Here is a 24,939-nt window from a genome sequence, read left to right as displayed (position 1 = left end):
GGCCTTTGCCTGGCCCCAGTCCAACTGAAGCTCACTGGGATGCCCTGGCACCCTATGGGCTTCTACTAGTCCCAGGCCCCTCGCTGAGCCTCATTGGTTGTCCATGCTCCACAGGGCACCTCAAGCCTTAGGGACCAATCGCGTGGCTCCAATCCCCCACCCCACATCATGCCCGAACCCTTGCAGGTGTTATGGTATTGTTGTTTCTTGTTGGGGCTTTGATCTTGTTGGCCTCTACCCCTTTACTTTCAACTAGGCCTTCTAGCCTGGGCCCACGGTATCAGACCAGGCTTTGAGGCACTAGCTCTGGTCTAGGCCTTTTGGGGACTGGGCCAGTGGCCCCTGTGTGCTGGGCCCCTGGCCCCTATCTGACTGCACCCCTCTTGAGCGCTGAGCCTCTGGCCCTTATCTGGCTCTGTGGCCTGACTCTCTCTCCACTCCAGGCTCAACAGTTTGGGTTTTTCTGTTGGAGTTTTTACATAAAAACAAACAAACGGCCAATTAAGTTGGAAGGAGGATGAGTGATAACTTATCTTTAGTCTGAATTTTGTAGATTGTAAAATCATATACAAGCTCTGAATAGACTGAAAGCAATTGGTTGCATTTTTCAAATTGTACATAGAAAGTAATTAGTGATGGTGCTGAAGTTAATTGCATATTAGGGATGCTTAGAGCAGGTGTGGAGAAGCATCAGCACAAATACTCTGGATATAAATATTTTATAATCATGTTAGAAACAGCTATATAATGCAGTTTAAGAATGGAAATCTTTTCTCCCCAAGGATCACTTCATTTAGGTAATATCACAGCATAGTGGCACTAATATTTGTTTTCTTGGTAGTCTCAAAACAACTAGAGACGACTGTATTTTGCTTTTAGGAATTGTATGATACTATTTCAAATAAGCAAAACTAGGCAGCTGATGTAGTTACAGATAGTTGGCATGAAGAACAACAGCCTTTGCAAAGGGAAATAAAAAGAAATATATTTTTAAATCTTTAAAAATCTATCAAGCAACTTCTTTGACATTCTTTTAAAAGTAAGAGGTTGTATCATTTTGTTTACAAGTAATTTTGAATTTTAAGGTGGCCGGGCCTGATCCTGCAGTATTGCAAGGCCTCCTAAATTGTATTGAATGGCCTCCTTTCCTGGTGCCTGAAATAGTACTTGAAAATACTGAACACTTCTCAGAGGAAATGTAGCTCTTTCTGATGCCTTCTAGAATAGGGAGATAGTTTGCTTTCCGAGGTTCTTGTTCTGCTTTTCCCCAGCGTAATTTGTCCACATAAATGCTTTCATGGTGAGGGTGCTCATGCCATTAGCTCAGTCAGGGACTTTTTGCCTTAGTCCTACCCATATGGAGCCACCATCATCTGCCTCTTCTTTTCCACGAGGATCAAAGGCGATGCGCAGTTCCTCCTCCTCAGTTTCTCTCTGCTGTCTAGCTGGAGACAGGGTGTTTGTTTTTAATGCCTACGTGCCAATTCAAAGCCTTTCTTGAATCCTGCTTCCTCCTTTTCCCATTCATTGTGTTTTCATTTTACTTCATTGTTGTAATTATTTCTTTCCTCCATTTCAAATTTATTTGGGTCAAAGGGCTGAGAAGAGAAGACTCCTATTCTGGTTTTCCAGCTGAGATGGGGAGATTTCAAAAAAGGCACCAAACTGAGATTTGTTGTGCGTGAGGCACTCACTGTCTAGGACAGTGGTCACTAACCAGTCGATCATGGAGCCGCTGACAGTCGATCTTAGTCTGTCAGAGGCTCCATGATCAGGAGTGGCAGGACACATGTGGCTGGGATGAGCCATGCCCCCTGCCACCTGGGCTGGGCTGGGCGAGTGGGGTCAGAGCCCGGGCAGCTTGTCTGAGAGGCAGGGGGCAGCAGGGCGGGACATGGGGGGGATGGAGCGGGGCAGGTGGGGGGTAGGGGCGGTAGATCCTGGAGTGCCAAAAAGTGATCTTCACCATAAAAGGTTGGAGACGACTGGTCCAGGACTTCTTTACTTTGTGGCAACTGTGTGTCCTTTCTTGAAGGGTTGAAGGTTCCTTTTATTTTTATTTTCTTTTTCTGCTCTTCTTGAAGAAAGCCAGTTCTCTGGGCAGTGGAACTGTCGTCTTAATTGGCAGAGGTCTGAAATTGTCCCTCGTATGATGCAGGTTTTCTGGTGACGGACACACCGGAGGCTTCTGTTGCCTTGTGGAATCCCACAGTTCAGGCAAGTGCGTTATCTGCTGGCCCTTCAAGCCCTGGACCAGAACTGGCCAAGAGAAGGCGGTCTTGCTTGATAGATGCAGGAGACCAGCATCAGACCCGAGACTGCCTGGTACTGCTTCATTTTGCAGACCTTTATCCTTGGCAGATGCATGGTCACAGTTCCCTTGCATTTCAAGGTCATGCGGCAGAGGAAGACTCAGTGGCCAGTTGAGAGGATATAGGTGCCCTGTGACCCTGTAGGTGCCTTTGTATTTATGTGCTAATGTGCAGAAAGGAATGCAAGACTGATGGGCCTAGAAAGAGAATGGGCAAGGATGAGCATGGTTTTCATTTAAGAATGAAGGTACTTTCCTAGGACAGGAAAGTTGTGGGATTTAGTCTTTGTTCCCAGGAAGCAGGACTGTTCTGCTCCTCTTGAACAGTCATTCTGCTAATGACTGATGAGTGCAGACTACACAAACTGTGGTGCAAGCAGGGGCTGGCAGTTGTGGACAGTATGGGGAGCTTAGGCAGCTAATCAATGTTTTAGGAGTCAACCTGAGAGAACAGGCACCTAAAGTTAGATGTGTGGTGCCTAACTTGTAAGCACTTAAGTTTTCTTTTGGATCTAGCCCTAGAAGTTGTAGCAGCTTTTAACATCTGTCACTAGTGGCACTTTCATTATCTGTTCTTCATGGTTCGGTGTGGGGATGGTGTGCTGTGCTGCATCACAGTGATGAAAATGTGTCCAGAGTACAAAAGTCTTCAAAAGTTATGGGGCAGTGATAATTGCAGAAACATATCACTCCCATGAGATCACATATTTGAAGAAGGGGCATAGTTGTTTATTCCATATAAATGACTGTTATACATTTGTGTTTAGCCAAAACAAAATGGTTAAAGTAAAACTCATTTTACCACTGTGTTAAACATTAATTTTCTTTTATTAATCTAGTTAGCCACAGAGCTTTAACTCCCACTGCTATTCTGACCACAGTGTAATGATATTGGTCCAAAGGCATGTTTTTCGTGTAGCCCGTGGCAACAGTTGGTTTTAATAACTACAAAAGCTGTGATTCCAAGCTATTAATCACCTGAAAGCAATGATCCAATATTCTGACCATATATCATGGATTATTTAAAAACAAAAGACAGATGTTCACAGTGCAGATTAATATAACAAAATGCATTTCTATATAAAATGATTATACGAGGAAGGTTCAGATTTACCTTCAAGGTAAAGAGAGCATCTAAATTCTGATTCCCAAACCATCATCAATTTTTCTTTTCAGTGAGTCTGGAGATTGTGCAAGAATAATAGTTTATTATATTCAGGTAACATAACCGAGCTGAAGCACAATATTCAGTCTGTTAACACAGAATATATAGATCATTATTTAGAGACTTTTTCTTTCTTTTTTTCTTTTTTCAAAGAACCACATTTTTCTTTATTTTTACTATAATTCTTTTGTTGTCTCCAGATTTTTAAATTAGGAAGACCATATGCTCAGCTGCATTGCTCTTGTTAATCATGATAGGAGTTGTACCTGCTTCTGGTAATGTAGCTCTTATTTAACAGTGTTGTAGACTGTTTTTAAATCGAGCTAGAAACATTCATGTTCTTCTGTTTTGGCTAAAGTGTATCTTCTAGAAATGCATCTATTCTTGGTTTTTAAAAGGCAAGAGATTGTGAATTTACCACTTCCTTTAGTACTTTGTTTCAGTGGGTAATCACCTGAATTGTGAAAAATGTGTTGCCTAATTTGAATTTGGTTGGCTGCAGCATTTTGCCATTTGTTCTTATTATGCCATTCTCCCCTTGATTAAGTAACCTTTAATTAGTACCCAGGGAGTTTGGGTACTCAGAGCATGGACAGCTGAAAATGTAATGCCTATGGATAATACATCTTGAACATCCTGTAAGTCCAAATTGGATTTATGGGTACTACAGCCATACAGCAATGCATTTAATTTTCACATTGGCATCTTGTGATTCAGCTCAAACAGAATGGTGGTTACTGTGTTAAAACATGGCACAGAAGATGGATGAAACTGGGAAGAAATGGTGAGAATCCTTAACTATAGAAGAACCTCATGAAAGAATGGGAAATATTTTTCTGCTGTTTCCTGTCATACTCTTATGCTTTCACAAATCTTTACTGCTTCACAAAGCACTGTGAAAACCCACACAGCCAGGCCTGTGCTTTTAAAAAGTAACATTTTTGATCGGGATAAGGCAGTATGCTGACTCTACAGTTTCTTACATTGATTCATTTTTAGCCATAGGAAATACCCGAAGATACCTTGAAAGTGAAGAGGTTTGCTAATGTATTGAACTGATACATATATGTGCGTGCATGTGTGCACACACATCTGAACTTGTTTCTCGCAAATAACTATGGAAAAGCAATTTTATAATGAAATTGGAACTGAAATCTTGATTAGGAAAGATGTGCTTCCTGTCAGAAATATGCAGTCTGAGTGGGTGCTTTGCAGAGAGTTATGATGCTAAGAGAAATGTATCCAAAGGACTAGTACATCATTCATGTTCTGCGAAAAATGCCTAGTTTAGCAGAAGCATGTGAAGGAGAAATTGTAATTTTTTAATCCCAGTTTTGCAATTGCTTATGGATTAACCCTAAAAAGTTGCTTAACTTCTGTGTCCGTTTTCCCATGTGTTAAAAGTTTTACTGATGGTTGGTTACTCATCTACTTCACGGGCGTATCAGGTACGCAGAAATTATTATTTGTAAAATACATTTTAGCACAAGGTTTCTAATGCTATAGTTTAAATACAGTAAGGTATTCCTGACATGTTGCCATTCAAAACATCTTGAATGTTTATTTTTAATTTTTTTAAATCTATGCAAAATCTGGCGATTGCTTATCACAAGACCAGATTTATTGCACAACATTAGCTTCTCAATAGCAATTGAACTCTTGTTTGAGCTATTGCTTTTTATTGTTCTTTGAGGTTGGCCGTGAGGGTGATGCCAGGGACTTGACGAGAGAGTACAGAAGTTTTCCTTCTTTCCTCAGTGTGGCTCACGTAACTACCAGACCATTTTAATGCCTGCTGTCAATGAATGCAGGGGTTGTCAAAATTCATCAGAGTACATACCCGTTTGAATCTGATTGTGGATTGTAGTACTGCTGTATGTGGTCAGGTACCTATTGTGATACTAAGATAAACTATTATCTAGTTTCTTAGTGATAATAAAATGATATGCTTGTCCGTCCTCACAAGAGCTTTAACAAATGGCTGCCTTATTTTCAGATCTACTAACATTTAAGAATATAGAGCAATGAAAAAGGTGCCTCCTCAATTACATTTTACAGTATAAACTTGCAAGAATAAATCATAACAGTCTCTATATTAGTTAACTCTTTCCTTAGGCTAACAGTATGCTTTTACTGACTCATTTTGTATATCGCTACACTGAATGGAACATTGAGTAGAGCATAAAGATGAAAAAAGCAATGAATGTGTTTTTTAAATACGGACTGTCTTCTTACAAAGAGATGTGTGATGTCTACTGCTCTCAAAGGCTGCACTTTGGTGACCGAATAAGTAAGTACATGGAGAATAACAATGCCAAGAAATTTTTATTTATTCATTTATTTTGGTTTTGATTGCTGACTGAAAGGGCCAATCTTCTCCTATCTACCAGTTTGAAGAAAGAATGGAGCCTTTACTGCTGAGCCCTGAAACCACCTTGAGTGTAATGGGAAACATTAAAGGGTTCTTCCTTTGGAGAACTGGTGTATCATTAGTTATTCTGTCATTGGAAGTGGCTCTGCTTGCCAAGAAGTCAAAATAGCATGATACACATTATGAAAGTGAAAAAAAATTGAAATGTGAAAATTGTCAATTGGTGCCTATCATTCTAAAACTCTTGCTTTTGCTAATCTTATTTGTAAAATGTCTCGTATTAAAAAATGGAAATAAAAAATAGAAAAGGTACTTAATTTACACTATATGTATTTTTTCAGGAGACTCCGAAAGTCTTTTCAGGAAGCTGAAACTTGTCAGCTCCCCTCAGACACCTTTCTCCTTAATTTGCTCACAGGAAACTGGCAAAAGAAGGCACCTTGCCAGCTGCCTCAATTGAACTTCTTGGTGGGTGGCAACCCTTGGGTTAGAATCCTGCTAATGGTTCTAGTCAGGGAGGTGTATAATGCAAGCATGTCAGAGATGATTGATGTGTAGCATTTAAAAATGTAATACTACTAGTTGTAATGTGTTGCAGTGGGGCCCTTAAGATTCTATGAGAACTGTGTGTTAGGGTGCAAGGAAAATCTGCGAGTGATTTTTTAGATCATTTAGATACTATTAAAGTAATTGGACGGTGGGGAATGAGAGTGAAGACCGCAACTCAAGAGCCCAGGGAAGAGGACAGGACAGTTGTCATGTGTGAGTGGGTTTTTTTTTTTAAGGATAATAATGAAATGAGAGCTGAGGTTTATCATGCTAACACACAGAAATGAGTGATGTCTCCGACTCCTGTTTCCATTGAACAGGTTTATGAGCATACATGGACCTTGTAGGTGTCGCCAAGGAATTTGGAAGACATTTTTAGTGCCAGTGGAGCAGGTTCTTATCTTCAGTTGTACTGTAAGGATGGAATAAGAACAGGGGAAAATGACAGGCTTTTTGATTTTATTTGCAGCAAATCAAAGGCCATTTGTAGATGTACTCCAGGAGTTTGGGGGGTGGGGCGGTGTGCTTTAATTAGAGCAGCTTGGAGCATCACATACATCAGTGTCCTTACTCTGAAAAATGGTGGTGGGGGTGCTTTAACTAAAGCTAGTTGAACAAGCTTTAGTTAAAGTGCTCCTGTTGGCCATTTTTCAGCATGGGGACTCTGATGCACATGATTCTGGAGTCTGCTAGAGCACAATAATTACCAGACTTGATTAATGGAGTCTGCTTCAATGCGCTGTAACTGCAGCACATCAGAGCAGCCGCCCTGCATGTGTATAGGCTCTCAAAGGTACTTTTGGTAAAGAGAAGTGGATATTTTGTCTTGAGGCTACCTGAGACATGCTAAAAGAGGGAACGATTTCATAATGGCCTACAGTGGTAAAATTAATATAAAGATTATGGAGTACGTTGGCCAGACTGAGAGGATAAGGAAACACTGAATAATCACTTAGATTACTGGATAATAATAGAGACTAGATATGTGTATTCTGTGTGGAGGAATAGTTTGTATATGGTAGAGCAAGCGAAATGTGAAAGAGCCATGACTGAACAAATGTTAATCTTGTGGAGGTATGTAGCAAGCTGGCAGTATTTTCCTGAAATGCTACACTTTGTTAGCATATTCCTTAGAAAACGTAAGGTAGCTGCTGTTATCTCCACTATGGCCAGTGGAGATAGTACTCCATGCAGATACAGAAAGGTAGAAAGTGCACTCTTGTGAGTAATTAAAAAGAAAAAAAGAATCTATTTTTTATGCTGGGCAGGCATGACCTAGGAATGCCAGCAGTTGACAAACTGGGAGAGAGAACTTAAGTTGAATTTTATCTCCTTATTCATTTTTAATATAACCAAATTGAGCAAAGATCAATGTGGACATTCCTTTAGAGCAGCTTAGGCCACATACACGTTCAAATGATCTGAAAGAATTCTCCCAGGTTTGTTTTCACAGTAGAAAAACTTACTCGGAGACACCTGAACAGATATTTGAAGGCTGAACCCTTAAAAAGCACACAGGGTACAGTATACACATCTCAGAGTGCTGTGTAGAATCTCTTAGCCTGCTTGGAGACAGATGGTAGCAGTGTACGGGTCAGTTCTGATTGGCTGACCCAGAGTGCTCATGGTCAGCCTGTGTCTCCTTGCAGCCTAGTGTGGGATTGTGAAGAGGATGTGTTCTTCTGCCTGCTGGGTTGGAGCAGCAGAGTCCAAGAAATGACATTTTCTCTCTGGAGTGGGGTGGGGGGGGCAAAGCACCTTGGGGTGCTGGAGGACTGCTGTGGCTTCTTTGAGAAAAAGCTTAAAGGGTACTAACTCAAAGTAAGGATGTGGAATCATTCTTTCATTAATTGCTAATATACCTTTCAAGTGACTCATTGACTCTGTTCAGTTTTCCAAGTTCTTGCAGTTGCATTTTATTATCTGTTGCTTCCAAAAAATGACTCAATTAACACAATTTCATGAAAGTTTTAAGGCGTTAAGAGAAGGGTTTCACTGTTGCAAGTGCAGAACTTTTCTAATCAACTGTTATGTAATGGTTCTAGCATATAACACAGGATGAATTGTATTTTTTTTTAATTTACAGATGTAGTAAAGGGAAAGTTTCTTACACTTTTCATATTTCATTACTAGATAGCACAAACTGTGAAAGAAGGTTGACATTTGTGGAAATGTTACGGTTCTTCAGGTTGCTTTTGTCTGTGATACAAGTAAACAGGTAGAAATCAATAACTTCCCTTTTCTTCCAGACACACAGAGGTAATTCACAGAAATAGGAGTCAGTTGATTTGGAGGTCTATGATAAAGATACTAAGGGTCTATATGAATCAAAGCCATTTCCCTTGAACAAAAAAAAAAAAAGTATATTGGGCACTTGCGGCTGGGGAAGCAGCAGTTCCTTACTCTTCACCTGCTGCCTCCATGGGCACCCAGACTGCAAAAAAGGGGTGTGAAGCTGGGGCTCCAAACCGCAAGCCAGCTTTTTAAAGTTCCAGGATACAGCAAGCCTAGCTTTGGAGAGACTTTCAGATTTAGTGCTCACAGTGCCTCAACTCGTTAAAAGGCGGATATGGAGCTGCACACCTTGGGTGATGCCGGCCAACTGTTTTAACAGTACCAGGTACCAAAAGCCTGATATCAGGGAGATGCTCCCCAACGTTAGGTTCACAGTGCCCCCTACAATGCAGCAGGGGATGGGGGAAGGTTCTCTGATCCCCAGCTGCAAGCACCAGCTTAAAGAGATAGCTGTGCAAACAGTGGGAGATGGGAAAGTGCCTTCATCCTTTACTGCCAGTGCTGGGTGTTTTTTTTGAGTGCCGCTAGGGTTGAGGGAGTTTTCCCCCTCCCCCACTGCATGTGTCGGATACCCCTGAAAACAGCAATGCAGTGGGAAATGGAGAAGCTTCCCCCACCCCCAGCTGCCCATCTGGTATTGTCTGGGGATTAAGCAAGTGGCAGCTGGGTTTGGGACTTGGGGCTGCTTCCAGCCAGTCCTTCCAATTAGGTGGGGTGTCCCTTCCCCAAGGGCTGCCTTCTGCCAGACCCCAATGCTCAGCTGAGCATCAGGATTCGGTAAGAGGTAGCCCTGTTCCCTTTCAGATTCAAGCTGTCCCCTGTCTTATCCTCAGGATCTAATGGGGGGAATGGGGAGCTGTGTCCCTGGCCCTAGAGCCCCCCCTCCCCCCTCCCCTCCAGTACCCTGAGGCTTGCTGGGACCTAGCATCTTAAAAACCCTTTTGGAAACTACAGAGCAAAGTTCTTTAAGGTGAAGGTTCTGGTAGCCAGATACCCATCCCAATGATCATCTGACTATCAGCACCAGGGCTGGGTTTCAGAACTGAGCCTGCCCAGGTCATGGTGTTGACAGTCAGGTGCTGGCACACCACACATTCAAATGACAGTACCATACAAACCAGCCACAAAGATATTACAGATTTTTTGAATAATACCGTAGTGGCAGGTTTATTATTTTATGTCGCCAGAAATTCTGTGAACATGTGACCAGTTGCTACTTGTAGTACAATCAACAATTGAATCCCAGCAGAAACGTAAGAGGTGCCAGGGTTCTGAGAAACAGGGAGCCGCTGACTTTGAAGTTGGTTACAAGGAGCCATAATTTAAAAGCTTTCAGAAGGGAAGAAGAGAAAGGCTTAGATGAGCTGTTAAATTGCAGTGGAACATGTAGCTTTTTACTTGTCCGAAACAAACAGGATAACCAAAAGTTGGGACCACTTGCCAAATTAGATACCTGCCAGGAAGTTCCATATGATTCTGCTTCCTAAGAAGCTTCTTTTTTAACGTTGCTAGCCAATAATAATCACCCCAGGTGTTCCAACTTCTGTACGATGCCTCTTTGTAAAATACCTATCCGTTATGTAACTATCAGTATGAAATGTATTGCAAATATGAGGACCAGAACAGTGATGTTTACATTAAATGTACTGAAAAGTGAACTCCTATGCACATGGAACATAATTTGTGAAAACTTTTGTCTTTTCTTGCTTTGGAGAAAGCACATTTCCAACCTGCAACGAATACTATTTACTGAATTGTGTTCAAGACACATTGCAGAGACCCATATATCAAAATGTGAATGTAAAGCACTGGCTTCCCAAATGCATATAAACAGAAGTCCATAAACCAACCACAGAAAGTCTTTTTGGCTGACTCTAATCACATGATGGTGCTCTATAAAAGTCAGGGAAAATGAAAGTGGATAGGCCTCAGAAAAAGTAGGTGGCCAACTTAAGGGAAAGTAAAGCTACCAAACAGGTTGAAAGGATTTTTCCTTTCAATTTTTTTGTTTTTATTCTTAGCTTGAATTGTAAGAACAGTTTCTTTAAACCAGGTGGCTTCTGCACTTTCTTGCAATAAAGTACATGCAAAAGCACTTCCTTGAGAGAGCTGATTACTAAATTGCTGGTGTTGTCTTTAGCCAATTTAAGGTCCCAGTGAGAGACCTGTTAACATAACTATAGTAGTTATTGCATGGACATGCTCTTTGTGATGCTTCCTAATTAATTAATATATTCCTATAACTTCTTTGCTTCCTATTAGGGTAGCTAGATTTATAAATGTGATTTCCTCGAATAATTATGAATACAATAACAGAGTGGAATCAACTAAAAAACAGGAAGATGTTTGTAGTTTGGGGTTTTTTTTTTGGATAATTCATGTATCTGAAACAATTTTATAGTATCCTAGTAGAGAACCTGTGGTTATGGCTGAGGAGAAAATTGCATTAGAAAGCTCTTCTTACAGAAGCCTAAAACTTTCTGAAAAACAGTTAACCCCAGGGCATTTAATTTGTTACGCTTAGTGTCTATACAAACATGATTTTTTGTATTTCTAGGAGTTTGGTAAAATTCCCATGGTTTGAGCTGCCTGAATTTGTGAATTTATTTTATTTTATTTTATTGAACATTCATGTAGTTAGAGCTTTACACTATGAGAGAACTGCTAACATCTATGTCAATAAAAAGACAGCTGATTTGAATACACATAGGAAATGCATATTAAACACTAAAAACACCATGCATAGTGAATGTTGAAGTTATTTGGATTTAATTTTCCTCAGTAAATCATTGGCTGTGTAAGCACATTTCAAAGTGTTGTGATTTCAAGGACTGATAGTTAGTTAGTCACCATACCATTTAGATACAGTTACCAAAGATTGATAATTGATACTACATCTTTCCATATGTTACACTGGGTGTGCCTTCATGTACATAAAAGTGCTTTAGTTAATGATCATTAAATTTAGTACCTCTGGGCATATATACATGTCCTCCAGAAGTTGAGGGGGAGGGGAGCTTTAATTAGAGATGCTCTGAAAGAGCGAGCTTGAGATAAAGCAGCCCCGCCGCCATTTTGAAGTGTGGGGGTGCTGATACATGAGACGTGGGAGACAACTGGAGCTCTCTAATTGCCATGCTCTAGCATTCCCCATGTATGCAAGCATTCACAAGTGAAAATGTTAGGCCAAATTCATCCTGTATTAGCATCTTTGCGTTCAGGGAATTCTTCTCTTATCTTCCATGAATTTATACCAGGGTTCAGTATTTTGTGAGCTCTGAACTGGTACAGAAATGTACCACATATAAAAGTTACCCAAGACACTCATAACTAATATGGGGACACTTTTAAATCATGCTAATAGTGCAAGCCATTTGCCATCTCCAGTTGATTTCAATATTAAAGGCTTAAGGTGCTTAGCTGCACAGCTAGTTCATGCAGGCACAGGGTATGTTCAGCTGTTTACACCTCCTTATGCCACTTCACAGATCAGTTATCATGCCATTCACATTACTGGCAGACTCATTAATCATTCAGCTGATAGTTTCATGGCTTCTTAATAGCAGTGCTGGAATTGAAGACTACTAGTAAGTTTCACAGCTGCTTTTAGCATCCTTGAAATTGATGGCTGCTAGGCAGTTGTAGTGTTTTTTCCTCTTTCCATCCATGTCTGCTACCGCAGCTATTAAACTGACACTGCTGCACAGAATTGGAGCCAAAGAGATAGGTATAGTTCCTGTTCCTGATCCAAGAAGATGAGCAGCAATTTAAGATTGCGTGAGAAAAAAGGCACAATCAAACATATGACATTTTATACATTTGGTATTTTTCCTGATTCATCCATTGTAATGAGAGAAATCTGTAAGAAGACCTCATCACTCCTACAACTAGAAACTTGCTTGATACTTGGCAGGTTCTATCTAAACCCTAACTGTCACATGGAATCTTTGATAAAGATACACAATGAATCACGAAACACCAATAGTGTAAGAGGTATTAAATGATGGATTAATTATTTTCCAAAAAATAAGTATGCTCAATAGCCCAGTGAAGTACAAAGCAAAACCCAAAGAACAAAGTTCCAGTAATAAATTTAATGCTACAAGTCCTAAAACTGAAGTTATCAGTTATCAGCCGGTCTAACGTGTGGAGGAAATTATTTTTGTGCAGTAAATCTTACAGTCTGATGATATTGTAGATAATAGCAGAAGTTGCTGATGCAAATAAAATATGGATGAAGTGTAATGTACCTGCTGGCTCTGTCAGACAATGGTGTAGCTTGGGCAAAACATAGTTCCGCTTCTCCATTCACTTGCTTGTAATTCAAGGAAGGCATAGTCAAAGAAAATCCCAGGCTTGATTTTCCTCTTGATTTTCCTCTCCCTATACATCTATACAACAAGTAGACATATAGGCTAGGGACAGAAATTGCACACAAACTGGTACAAGTGATCAGAAACCAGTTCAACTCTATAACACAACAGAAAATCAGTGTACATAAACTGTTTTCATAATGTCCTAAACCTGTTTAAGATAAACCTGATGGACGTACTTTCAGACTTAACTGGTTCAGGTTAAATCGGTTTATTGAACTTCTGTCACAGATCCCCTCCAGATTCAAGTCAACTCATAGTCCCCCAGCATCTTAGGATGCTTTGCACCTCCCCACCAATCTCCCCTCACAGGGTAGGTGGGCTAGCCTTGGTGCAAGCTATCTGCTCCAGTGGAGCAGGGAGGCATGCCCTAGCACCCACCCCAGCAGCTTCTGCCTTGGGCCACTGCAGACATGTGACTGCATTTCCAGAAGCAAAAGTGAATGTCTGTTCACTTGCTTATCAGTTCAATCTACGCGGTTCAACCTCAGCTGAAAAGATTGAATCAATTCAGCCTTAGGCTTTTTGACTGTCTGTACTTAGGCCTACCAGTATGGTGATTTGCACCACAGAAACTACTCTGATACAAATTCTTAATAATAATAGTCAAGATCTTCAATAGTACTTGATGATTTTGACTGGCACAATTTTTGAGTTCTCATTTTCAGTAGGTTGGCTTTGCAGAAATCTGGTCACTTGAAGAAGTCTCACACTGAGCACGCAAAACCTGAAGTAACCCAGGTAGCAAGTTGCTTTGAATAGTTTGGGCAATAATTTTTTATATTTTTGAGTTCTAATTGTCCAGTAACTTCCCAGCTCCAGAGATTTGCATTGTTTTCTATTCTTGGTGTCTCTCTTTTTATCTGTCTTATTTGTAGCAGTTTTTGTTATTACTTAGAAATGATCTGCAGCTTTCATATCTTACAGGATAAGTACTAGTGTTACATTTAAAGTGACCCAACCAAGGTTAGGTTGATCTAAATGCCCAGTTGTGCAGGCATTTTGTAGGGCTTAATGGTGTGGCCAATCTAAGCTCATCTCAGGAGGTGAACTAACTTTTGAATGATAAAGAGTTAACCAGACCTAGTGAATAAATGCCTGTATGTGCTCACAGCACATCCCCAGAGCTGGGAAAGTCTAGCCACTTGCCCCAGGCCTGGGGCCATGCTGTTCCTAATACCCAACTGTGACAGCTATTTTTAGGGCCCCAACTACCCCTCCTGTTATGGACCCACCAACTCCACTGGACCGCTAGCCCATCATCCTTAATTTCACTAGTTCCTCCTCATCCCCACCCTGAATTACTTTCATCAGGCTGTCTGCCCTACTCCTGGATGTGGCAAATGCCTCCATGCACTGCTTTGGGTTAAATTCAGGCAGCTTAAAGTAATCTGCCTAAACCTAAACTGAGTGCAACAAATGCTTATTTGTAACCATAGGGTGCATCTATATATCCATTTACTGCAGCCTAGATTTACTGTGCAGTAAAATGCTGCACAGTAAGGGTTTTTGGGTAGATGTCTAAACGTGAGGATTAGGGAGCAGATTTGATCCCAGGTCCCTGCAGCCCAACAATGTACCCCTGCCACCACCAGGGGGAGCTACAGGCTCCCTCGGGTGCTAGCCCAGGGGTGGCAGAGAGCACCAGGCCAGGACACAGTTCCTGGCCCTGGCTCCCTGATCAGAGACACAGGGCATGGAAAGAGCTGCAGGGGAAGGGCAGGTCCCAGCTCCCTGACTCAATCTGCCAGTAGCAGCTAGCTTGTTGCTAGCTGCCCCATTGGTGGATTAGGGCAGGGAGCTGAGTCCTACCACACCTCTTCAGCTTTTTCCAAGCCCCATGCCTTGATCATCCCAAGTGGGACATGGGGCTGTAACCTGCCCCTGACCTGCACAGTTCCCAGCCAGTCCCAGGCTGCATGGGGAAGTCTGCATGTGTAGCCCTGGAGCTGGCTGGGGACTGCTTGAAACAGGACAGTCCCCAGGCTGCACGTGCTTCCCTGTGGAGCCTGGAGCTGGCTGGGAACTGTCAGAGTCAGGGGCAGGTTCCAGCCAGCTCCAGGTTGGGCGGGGAACTGTACCCATGCAAGGAGCTCTCAGCCCCTGCTCCACAATCGCAACTGAGCTTGTTCCCAGTCCCAGCTCCACGTTTGAAGAGTGGGGGCTGGGAACAAGCTCCCAGCCCCTGCTCCATGATCGTGATTAGGTAGTGGGACCTGGAAGCTCCCTGATGCCGGGGCAGAGGGACATTGTCCCCACCTGGGCATGCAGGGTGAGGGCTGAGGAGCTGGTTCCCTGCTCAGCTTCACGAATGCACTTGTGGAGCTGGGCAGAGAACAGACTGCCAGTCCCTGCCAGCAGGGAGTGCTGGCTCCGTGACGCCGCCACTGCTGGGAGACATTTATTTTCCAGCCCAAGCTCCATGGTCATGGGGCTTGGGCTGGGAGACCTTTATCTGAGATTAGGATATCAGTCCCCACTCCCTGATCATGATCTGGGAGCAGGGGCTTGGAGCTTCCTGCTGCTGGGCAGGAGGACATAGCTCCCTGCCCATGGGAGCTGCCTGCTGCCAGGCAGGTTCTGCCACAGGAGCCTGGGCAAGGACTATCTCTTGCCCCCTGGTAGACAGCTGACCGGGAGCAGATTTTGCTACATGAGCACTATGGTGCTGTTACTAATGTTGAGTAAGCTTGATATGTGCATTTGCAGGTAGCAAATTTACTTGGTGTTAGGGAGGTTTACTGCCCAGCAAGCATGTGCATGTGCAGGCACACGTGCTTGCTTCACATTAAACTATGCTAATGCAAAGTTAAACGTCTTGTGTAGATGCACCCATAGAAAACTAAACAAATCAATTTAGAATTAAAATAGACTCAGTCTCTTGAGTTCTTTACTTCTATTGTGCTGGTACAGTGATTCAGGAGTTGGTTTTCTAAGCATAAGAGGATCAAATCCAGTCTTGGTGTCAGTGATGCCAATGCTTCAATTCAGTGAAGCATAACTTGTCAAGGATCTCATCTATAATGAACAGTTGATGTACTTAGAAAATCCTCATTGCATTGGAAGGTGTTTTCTGCAGAACTTAGTACAATTTGTTCAACAATAACATTTACAGTTTGGGATTCAGCCCAGCTCTGGTGCCTCTGAGCATGAAGCCCAAGCTCCTCCTTCCTGCCCTTTCCCTCTGGTATCCTATTAGCAAAACTCTGATTCTGCTAAGTAGGGAGATTTGATATTGCTCTTTCAGTCCTATCAAGGGACCATTCTGTTCTTTACTTCATTTACGGTTCCATCCTGCATAAATCCAGTTTCGTTTTGTTCTTAGTTACGTAATGCAAATACTTGCATGAGAAATCCAGTGTAGGGACCTAGTCCTTTCCAGGCACCAATTTTAACCCCACTGACTTCACCCAAGATGCTTGTGGTATATAGAGAACAAAGAGAGAGCAGAATCAAGCCCTGTATTTTCAGACACATTTGTTTTAGAAAGGTAGCAAGGATATTTTGCTCTGAAGCTTGTAAGACTTTGTAAAAGACTTTGTGTATAATTAGCTGCTTTTAAAAAAATCTTTTTAGAATTCATTCTAAAATTAGCGAATACGTAAAGCACAAGAGAAAATAATAGTAACGTTTCCCTTGTGCTAGCTGAAAGTACCGCCTCTGTTCCTCTTTAACACAGCATGTTTTGTGCTTATTCAGCAGTTTAGCACAAGAACACAGGGAACATAGGGGTCCTGTAATTGATGACCACTTATTACTTAGATTGGTACAGAAGAGATTCAGCAGCCTGAATATTTATATTATATCCTTTTATCTCTTTCATGCTCATTTGATCATTTCTCAAGAATTAATGATAATCTTATAATTGTTTTCATTGATGTTGGTGATCAAGTCCTCCTACATGTTATTGTGTAACCTGGGCTGTGACAATGATAAATGAACTGCTGGGCATTTTTCTTTTTGTGGCTTTCACATTCTTATGGTATAAATGTATTATTTGGGGTGAAGGCTACTTTTACAATATCTTTTCTGTGTGTTGTCTTTTTAAAAAACCTGTATAGTAATATTTCAAAAACTGCAGCACCGGCGATCCAGAAATAACGTTTCCTACTGATACTTGTGAATTCCAGCAAAATACTAGCAAATAACATGCTGAAGAATGTGAATTGAAAGTTTATTATCCAGATAAAATAAGCCCCAAGTATAACAAAAGCAATGGCTAGTATTTTTTTGAAGTGTTGTTTTATGAGCGTTTAATGCTATTGCTATAGCGTGAAGGAGAAAACTGTCCTACCAAAATGGGAGAAAATAAAAGGGGAGCATCAAAAGATGAAACATATTCTTTCCAATTGAACCAAAGGGGAGAGAGAGAGAGTGAGGGAGGGAGGACAAGAATAATGAGCATCGCATAGACATTCTTCCAGTAATCTATCTGTTCTGAGTAGAAATGTCTTGCTACCCATAATGTTTTCAAAATATCAGTAATCATGTAGAAAGTCATTGATAAACAAATTAGTTCTGTGTGCAGATTAAGTGCCGCCATCCTTCTTCTTTGGTGGTTATCCGAGTCTCTTCACTCCTTTGTCTTCTACACTGCAAGGTGTCCTCTGTGGAAATAGGAACTTGGATCTTGACTCCTTTTTTTTCCATGCATTGTTAACTGTCCTGTAGGTTGTAAAAGGGGGAATGCTTGGGCTTTGTGACTATTAGCAGTATGTCTATTAATTTATTCCCTCTGCATGCTTTTGTGCTAGATTGGGAGATATGTGACTTTAATAATATGAGTTCACTGTATTTTGGGTATTAGTGTGCAGAGTTTTATTTCAAATTCCAAGTATTTTGTTGCATAGGAGCACAAAAGTGTATTTGAAACTAGCAATTAATGGTGATATTTTTTTTATAGCTGTGTTACAAATCCATTAATTATAATTGATTTTAATGAAGTGACTGAACATTATTTGGAATCAGCTTGCAATTCTTTCCAAATGAGGGTTTTTTAATAAAAATATGATTCCTTTTGCAAATGAACAAAACGAAAAATTTTTTAAAAAGGCACAAATTGTATGACTAAAACCAACGGTTGAGAAGGAACCCTTAGACCAGTCTTGTTCAGTATCCTGTCTTTGACAATGGACCGACAAAATGCATCAGAAGAAAATGCAAAAAACAAACAAAAAAAAAAAAGGCGGGGTGGGGGGAGACAATTATGGAAAATCTTCCCAAAGGATAAGATTTATTTCTGTCCTCAGGGAGTTTTATGAAAACTTATACTTCAAAATCTGAGGATTTATATCTTTGTTCCCAATTGTAGAACTGTGTATGCTCTCATTAGACACATACAGTTCTAATTTTTATTTTAATCTAACTAAGCTCTTGTCAATAACTATATTTTGTGATGATATATTCTACAGGTTAATCGTGTTATGTGAAAAAAGCCGTGAAGTAGGCATCCTTATGAAAAATGAGGATGTAGTCAGTAAAATTAGTATCATAATCTATGCATATCATAGAATAGATACAGGGATCAACATTTAAGGTTGAATTAAGCTGGATGTTTTAATTTGGCATGACTTAGCTTTTGATTTTACATTTTACAGCATAAGTAATGATGAGATTGGAATCTAGGGATTTCTCTGTCAAATGTGCGTGTATGCATATATGTGATATGTACAAGTTCAGTCCTTCACATACATGAGTTCAGGAGCTGCCAGCATTTATAAGCTGCTTCTCCCAGCCAAACCCCACTTTCCCCACTAACTGGGGCATCAGCACAGCTTCAAGACAGTGAGAAACTGGGCTGGGACATCTGGGAGCTGCATCTGCTCTGCCAGAGCTGCTCCCGATTTGCTGGCTGCAGCACAGGCGCGTCTGGAAGCTGCCCACCCCCAGCTCAGTTCTCTGCTGGCTGGAAGCTGTGCCCATGCTGCAGCCGGGGGGGAAGGCTGTGCTGGGGGAGAAGTGGCAGCCATGTGGCTGTCATGCAGCTCCTCGCTGCCCAGCCCTGGCATGAGTAGGACCAGAGGAAAAGCCCTCTGGCTTTGTGGGCTGGATCCAGCATGTGGGCTGTATATTGCTGACCCCTTAATTGGGGTGTTAGCTCTTTCCATGAAACTAGTAAGCTCACCACTGTTTCCTTAAGTGCTGTAGGATCAAACAAGAGCAGGCATTTTCAGGCCTGCCCTTTTGGCCGCCTTTGTGCTACTGTCAGGGTCGTGGTCAGAATTGCTTGTTTGGCTTTCTGCAGACTTCTCTGCTGCTTTAACAGACACTCACAAAGTGCAGTCATTCAGTGCCCTGCTCACAGGTCACAGTCAGCTCCCAGGTAAACCCCCAGGGCACGTCCAGATGAGCCCGGACGTTTGTTTCCTCAGGGACAAGTAGCAGCAGCACACCTTGTGCCACTGTTAATTGTCCCCAGGATACACCCATGCCATGCGTGCTTTGGCATGCAGCAGGTGGCCCCAGGTGGGGCAGAGGGGCTAGGGCCAGCAACTGTGCTGGCACCAGCAGCCTTACCTCTGAGGTCTTGTGGGCCTCCCAGGGTAGCAGCCGTGGCAGGAAGCTTGGCTGGCAGCCACAGTGTGGCTCCAACTGTCCAGGCTCTGGTTTTGGGCAGCACGTGCTGCCATTCCATGTGCCACCCGTTTTTTGGGGGGGGTTTGACTCGGATCTCCCAGGATCAACCCCTCCCCCTTCCCTCCTCCCCACTGCTACACAGCAGCACAGGGAATGCCTGCACATGTGTTGTGTGGCACTGCAGACAGGTCTGTGGTGCCACATACCGCATGTCCACGTTCGTTGGGACACGTCCCTGCTGGCCTTCCATGTTGCCTTGTCGCTGGTATAGTGGCTTCTAATGTCTCTTCATAAAGGAGCTCAGTTTGTTCTTCTGCTTAGCCTGAAGGAAGGGTGGTTAGCATACTCCTTAGCTTTCATAAGATCTGAGATTGCCTATAGATCAGAGACATATGACATTAATACCTTCCAGCATAAAAGCATGTTGTGTAATTAGCTATTCATCACCCTCAGTTTTAAATATGCTTTGATCAGTGGTTTGCCAAATAGGACTCAAGAAGTGCGTTGTTATTGTGATGCACTTTGTTTCCTTCATGAATTTACCCAGAGATGTTTCAGGAATTTGTCCTCCAGCTGCTGAAAAAACAGCTTTTGTAGCTTCAGGCAACATGTTTGCCAACTAGTTGAATAAAGACTCTTGAGGAAACTCTTTTACAATGTGATTTCTGCCTGATCACAGTTGTCTTTGCATTTATTTTATTCATTTTTAAAGTGATAATTTTACCTCCCGTTGCATCACAATGTGGGATATGATACTTACGTAAGGATGACAACTAATTCTAATATGACTATAATAGACATCAGTGGTATTTTGTGCATCCAGTAGTGATGTGGAGGGAGAAATGGTTCACTGACTTGATTGCATTTTATTTGTTAAATTTGTTATACTTGCAGCTTATTTTATGAGGGATCAAAAAGCTATATTGACTGTCAAAAAAAATTTGGTTGCAGGACAATGGGACAGTTATTAATTGGTTTAAATTGTTCTGCTGATGATACTGTGGTATAAATCTGTGCTTACTGTTGTTATAATTTAGATCAAAAATATGTTTTATAGAGGATGAAAATGTTCATCTTTAGAACACAAGGCATTTTGACCAAGATTTTCAAAAGAGTCTAGGCATTTGCCACAGTTTCCACTCACCTATGTTTAGGAACAATGAAGTGGCCTAACTTGCAAAAAAAAAAAAAAAGTGCTGAAGATTCATCCTCTGAAAATCAGGCTCAGGTTGTATATCTAAAAATAGAGGTATTCAGAATCACTACTCACACTTATAAATTTTGGTCTTTCCTTTAAAAAAAAACCAAAACAATCCTTTTTCCGTAACATAGTCTTTGTGGATATATTTTATCCCATATCCAAATTACAGGTGACACCTCCTGCCACATCCAAAAGTTTATTTCTTTCAGTCTGTTTAAGTGTAAAGTATGTTTTAATGGACTGAGCCTCTTCACAAATGTCACAGCTAAGACTTATTTAAACTAAAAGTTTTTTTTAAACATGATGAACTTGTATGTTAATAGAACATTTTCGTTTACATGCTTGTATGCATGATTTCTTTTGAAAGAAAGAAAGTTTTTTTCCTTGTATGTATTTGCCTCGGATACAGATTTTATGGTCCAATCCTGTAGCACAAGACAGTTAGCTCTCAAAACTCCCGTTATGCTGAGTACATTGGAAATCAGGTTTCAGATTAAATCTTTGTTTTAATAAGGCCGCGATAGGCATTGATTAAAATTTAGTTTTAATTTTAACCAGCGGGTCAGCTGGTGGGGGAGGGAAGGGGCGGAAGCCCAGGGGGCACATGCAGCAGGGCTCAGGGTCCAAAGCCCAGCCCAGAGTGGCAGCTACCTCCACCACACACAGATCGGGGGGGGACACGTGCCCCCGCTCGTACACAGGGCAGCACCAACAGCTGCAGCAGATCTGAGGTAGGGAGTGGGGCTGGGATAGGGGTAGGGGCAGGCCCTGAATAACCAGGGTGGGGGACGGAGCTGCAAGCGGCTCATCTTGGGGTGGGGCGTGGGAAGGGGAGGCATGCAGCCTAAGAGGGCACAGCAGGGTACATGCTCCCAGATCTGCACACAGAGCAGGCCGGGGTGTTCTGGGACGGGGCAGTGCTGTTTCTAACTATGCTGCACTCGGGCTGGGTGCTGGCAGTGGTAGCGCTGGGTGTGGGCCCACAGGGCGGGGGCATAGCCCCACCAACCCCTGCTCCCAGCATTGCTGCTGAGTTCAATGCAGCCCAGGCCTGGTGGGAACAGCATAGCCCAGCATTCTCCTACCCCTGCCCCTTCCCCTCCCCCCAGCTTCTGGGGGCTGGTGGGCACAGGGGATGGAGCGCTGCAGCTGCAGGCTGGAAGTCTGCAGTGGGCTGTTCCGTCTGGGCCTGGCCCACGCTGCGCCTGGGATGGATGGCAGCGGTGCTGGGAGTGGTGGGGCCCTGTGGCCCCACTCCCAGCGTCACTGCCACAGCCTCTCAGCCTAAACTCAGCCTGGCCGGGAACAGCCCAGCGCTGCCCCCGCCCAAGCCCCAACCCACAGCCTGCCCTACCCCACTGTGCCCTCCCGGGCTGTGTCCCCTCCCTGCACCCCCAAGATGAGCCTCTTGTGGCTCCATCCCCTCCTTTGCCCCAGCTGTGCAGAGCTTGTCCCTCCATCACTGCCGTTGTGGGGGGTGCAGATTGAGGCCCCAGTGGTAAGGGAGGGCTAGGGCTAGGGCTGGTGCTGTGATCTTCCCCACCCTGCCCCACCATGGCACTTTCCCCTCCCCCTCCCCACAGACCTACCTGCTTGGGTGGGGGGGTGGGAATAGATCTTCAGTTCCTTTTTAATTCTAAAAGTTATCTCTAACCTAAAAAGGTTGGAGATCACGTTTTACAATGTACTCCTTGAGCAATGTGCTTATTTAGCGTTTTCCAATAGATTTGGTAATATGTGTATATCTTCTGTTTTCAACTACTCGCTTTCTAATGTGGATAGGAAGTGGGGAGGGGCGTGGACACATGACTGCATCACTGCACCCCCCCTGGATCCACCCCTGTTGACATTCAAGCAATTCCAGTAGGCTTAGCAGATGACACGCATAAAGTTGGACACCGGATTTTGAACATAGCGGAATTCACACCTACGTTTGGTTTATATTATGGACTTCAGAGGAGCACTGTGTGTGCACAACCCCACATTCAGCCTTGACAGCATCATCCGGTGCCTTACTGGGAACCCATTAAAATCCCTTCTGAGGTTCAGGGGTTTACATTAAGGTGAGTGTGTTGTGGGGGGGAGGCAGGCTGGGGCTGAAGGAAGGTGTGTGGTGTTGGTAGCAGTGGAATAAAGCCCAAAGAATGCAGTCAATATTGGGGATCCCTCGAACTGCATCCTGCACCAGTGCATATGTAAACACCATCTCTATCACGAAGTGCTTTGACTCGAATTTGAAAGAAGACACAGGCATTGGAAGCAAATGAATGAAAAGTGATGAGGGAGGATGAGAACAATAAAAATACAATACATGCTACAGGCATTCCATAACATGATGTTTCCAAATAAATACAGCAGTTAAATTAACTGTCCTGAAGAGCTGTGTCTAGCTCTTGGATTGGCTGTTTTCTTTTCAATGTCAGACCAAAAGTGGATCTTCCAAAGGGGACAGTGCAGAAGCCTTATAAATGAAGACAGGGTTTTTCGGAGTCTTTCTGATCTGTGGAATGTATGCCAGAATTAGCGCAGGAAGTTATGGTACAGAACATTACAATTCAAACTGTTTTGAGATCTTACGTTGTTTGCTTCCTGAGCAGTACTATAAATAGTTTAAGAAATCAATGCCTTTTAAAAGTAGGACTGCGCTAGATGTATATTAAAGCAACAGCTCTGGTATAGGACGTGGAGTGGATTGTGACCATCCATCTTTTATGTGTACATAAAGAATAAAATGCAAAATGACATCTTTGTAGCTTTGTGCAGAGATACTTGGCCATATGAGAGAAGTGAGGGCACTGTGTATAGAAAACTCTTTCACAAGGTTTGCATTAATACATCCCTTATCGAGAGCAAGTTGTAAAGGTGTAGCAGTATCAGTAGTTTTAACTGAATGTACAGAGGAATAGACCCTTCTAGAGTAAATAGTCAACCGTGGACTGTTTCATAATATAGTCTACAGAATCAATAATGTTAAATCTTATACATCTTAGTAATTCTTCCTAGTATGAAGTCAAAGGATTACTTCAACGAGCAATCACTGCAATACCAAGCTTTACAATATACTATGATGTCTTTCAGTAATCCCAGATATGTTAGAAAGTTAATGATTCTGTTGTATGACAGGACTACTGCCTTGCATATTCCAAACATTAACGAGGTAGTATAAACCAATATATAATAGTACTGGCATATCTTTTATTTATTGTTTATCAGAAATCTGTACTGAAGATGCGCCTGCAGTGTGTTGTAGAAAAAAATTACTCATGTGCAGCCTCTGGTTTAATAATCTCTAAAGTAAATACTGAAAATTAAGTTAAAATAACATTTGTAGTGTGCTCCTTTTGAGAGCAAATTCCCTCTTGCAGTTATATTTTGGGGGAGGGAGGATAAGCAATAAATGTATTTTAAATTCAATTGTCTAAAATGCGTACTTCACAAAAATGGTGGTTATTCTGTTGTTGTCAGCATTGGCAACTGCATTTATATGCTGAGCTAGCGGCTCAGAAACAGTCACACCGTGGACTTATTATTTAATACATTTTATGGAGTTGTAATTTTACAGCATGAATTTACTCTACTAGATGATATTTATTCAGATAATCTTTCTGTGATCTATATATTGTACACAGAAATGTGATTTGAGGTATTTGCTTTCATGCCACTTACAAATTGAATAGAAATTTTTAAGGCCACTTATTTTTATTTTTTGTTTAAAGATGTATTTAATTGCAGCCAAAACAAAAATATTTAACAATAGAAAATTGCCAAAAGCATTTACTGTATTTGAATCAGGCTTTTTATTGTACCGATCCTACTGAAATCTGTCTCGAATTCTTCTGTTTAATGATTGGTAAAAGTGTATGTACTGTAGTTAAATATTTCTGATAACTATTTAAGCTAACAAGCATATGCATAATGTAAATTTAGGTTTGACATAAGGAGTGTAATTTTCATTCACTGTCAGGGAAAGCCTACAAAGGATGGAGGACAGGATTCACCTCCAAGGAGGATTACTCCGCGCTGGTCTGGTCCTGCAGGGAGCAAACCAGGAAAGCCAAGGCTGCAACTGAACTCCAACTAGCTTCAGGCATCAAGGAC

The 24,939-nt window shown here is 42.2% G+C and overlaps 1 protein-coding gene across 3 annotated transcripts in view; it reads left to right on the top strand.

Annotated features, from left to right (window-relative positions):
• The window catches only part of ATRNL1 (attractin like 1), a 969,676-nt gene that overhangs the window by 310,208 nt on the left and 634,529 nt on the right, over positions 1 to 24,939 (top strand). Inside the window, exon 20 of one of the 3 annotated variants that reach the window (XM_019555784.1) lies at positions 5,170 to 5,665. The exons of the other annotated variants lie outside the window; for them this stretch is intronic. Coding sequence (XP_019411329.1) covers positions 5,170 to 5,180 — 11 coding nt within the window. The 3' untranslated portion in view covers positions 5,181 to 5,665. Of the gene's footprint in view, positions 1 to 5,169; positions 5,666 to 24,939 lie in introns of those variants that run through there. 3 annotated transcript variants of the gene reach the window in all.

Source organism: Crocodylus porosus, unplaced genomic scaffold (genome assembly GCF_001723895.1).
Source record: "Crocodylus porosus isolate Cpor-Errol unplaced genomic scaffold, CroPor_comp1, whole genome shotgun sequence".
Lineage (NCBI taxonomy): Eukaryota > Metazoa > Chordata > Crocodylia > Crocodylidae > Crocodylus > Crocodylus porosus.
This window is presented reverse-complemented; position numbering and strand designations above follow the sequence as displayed.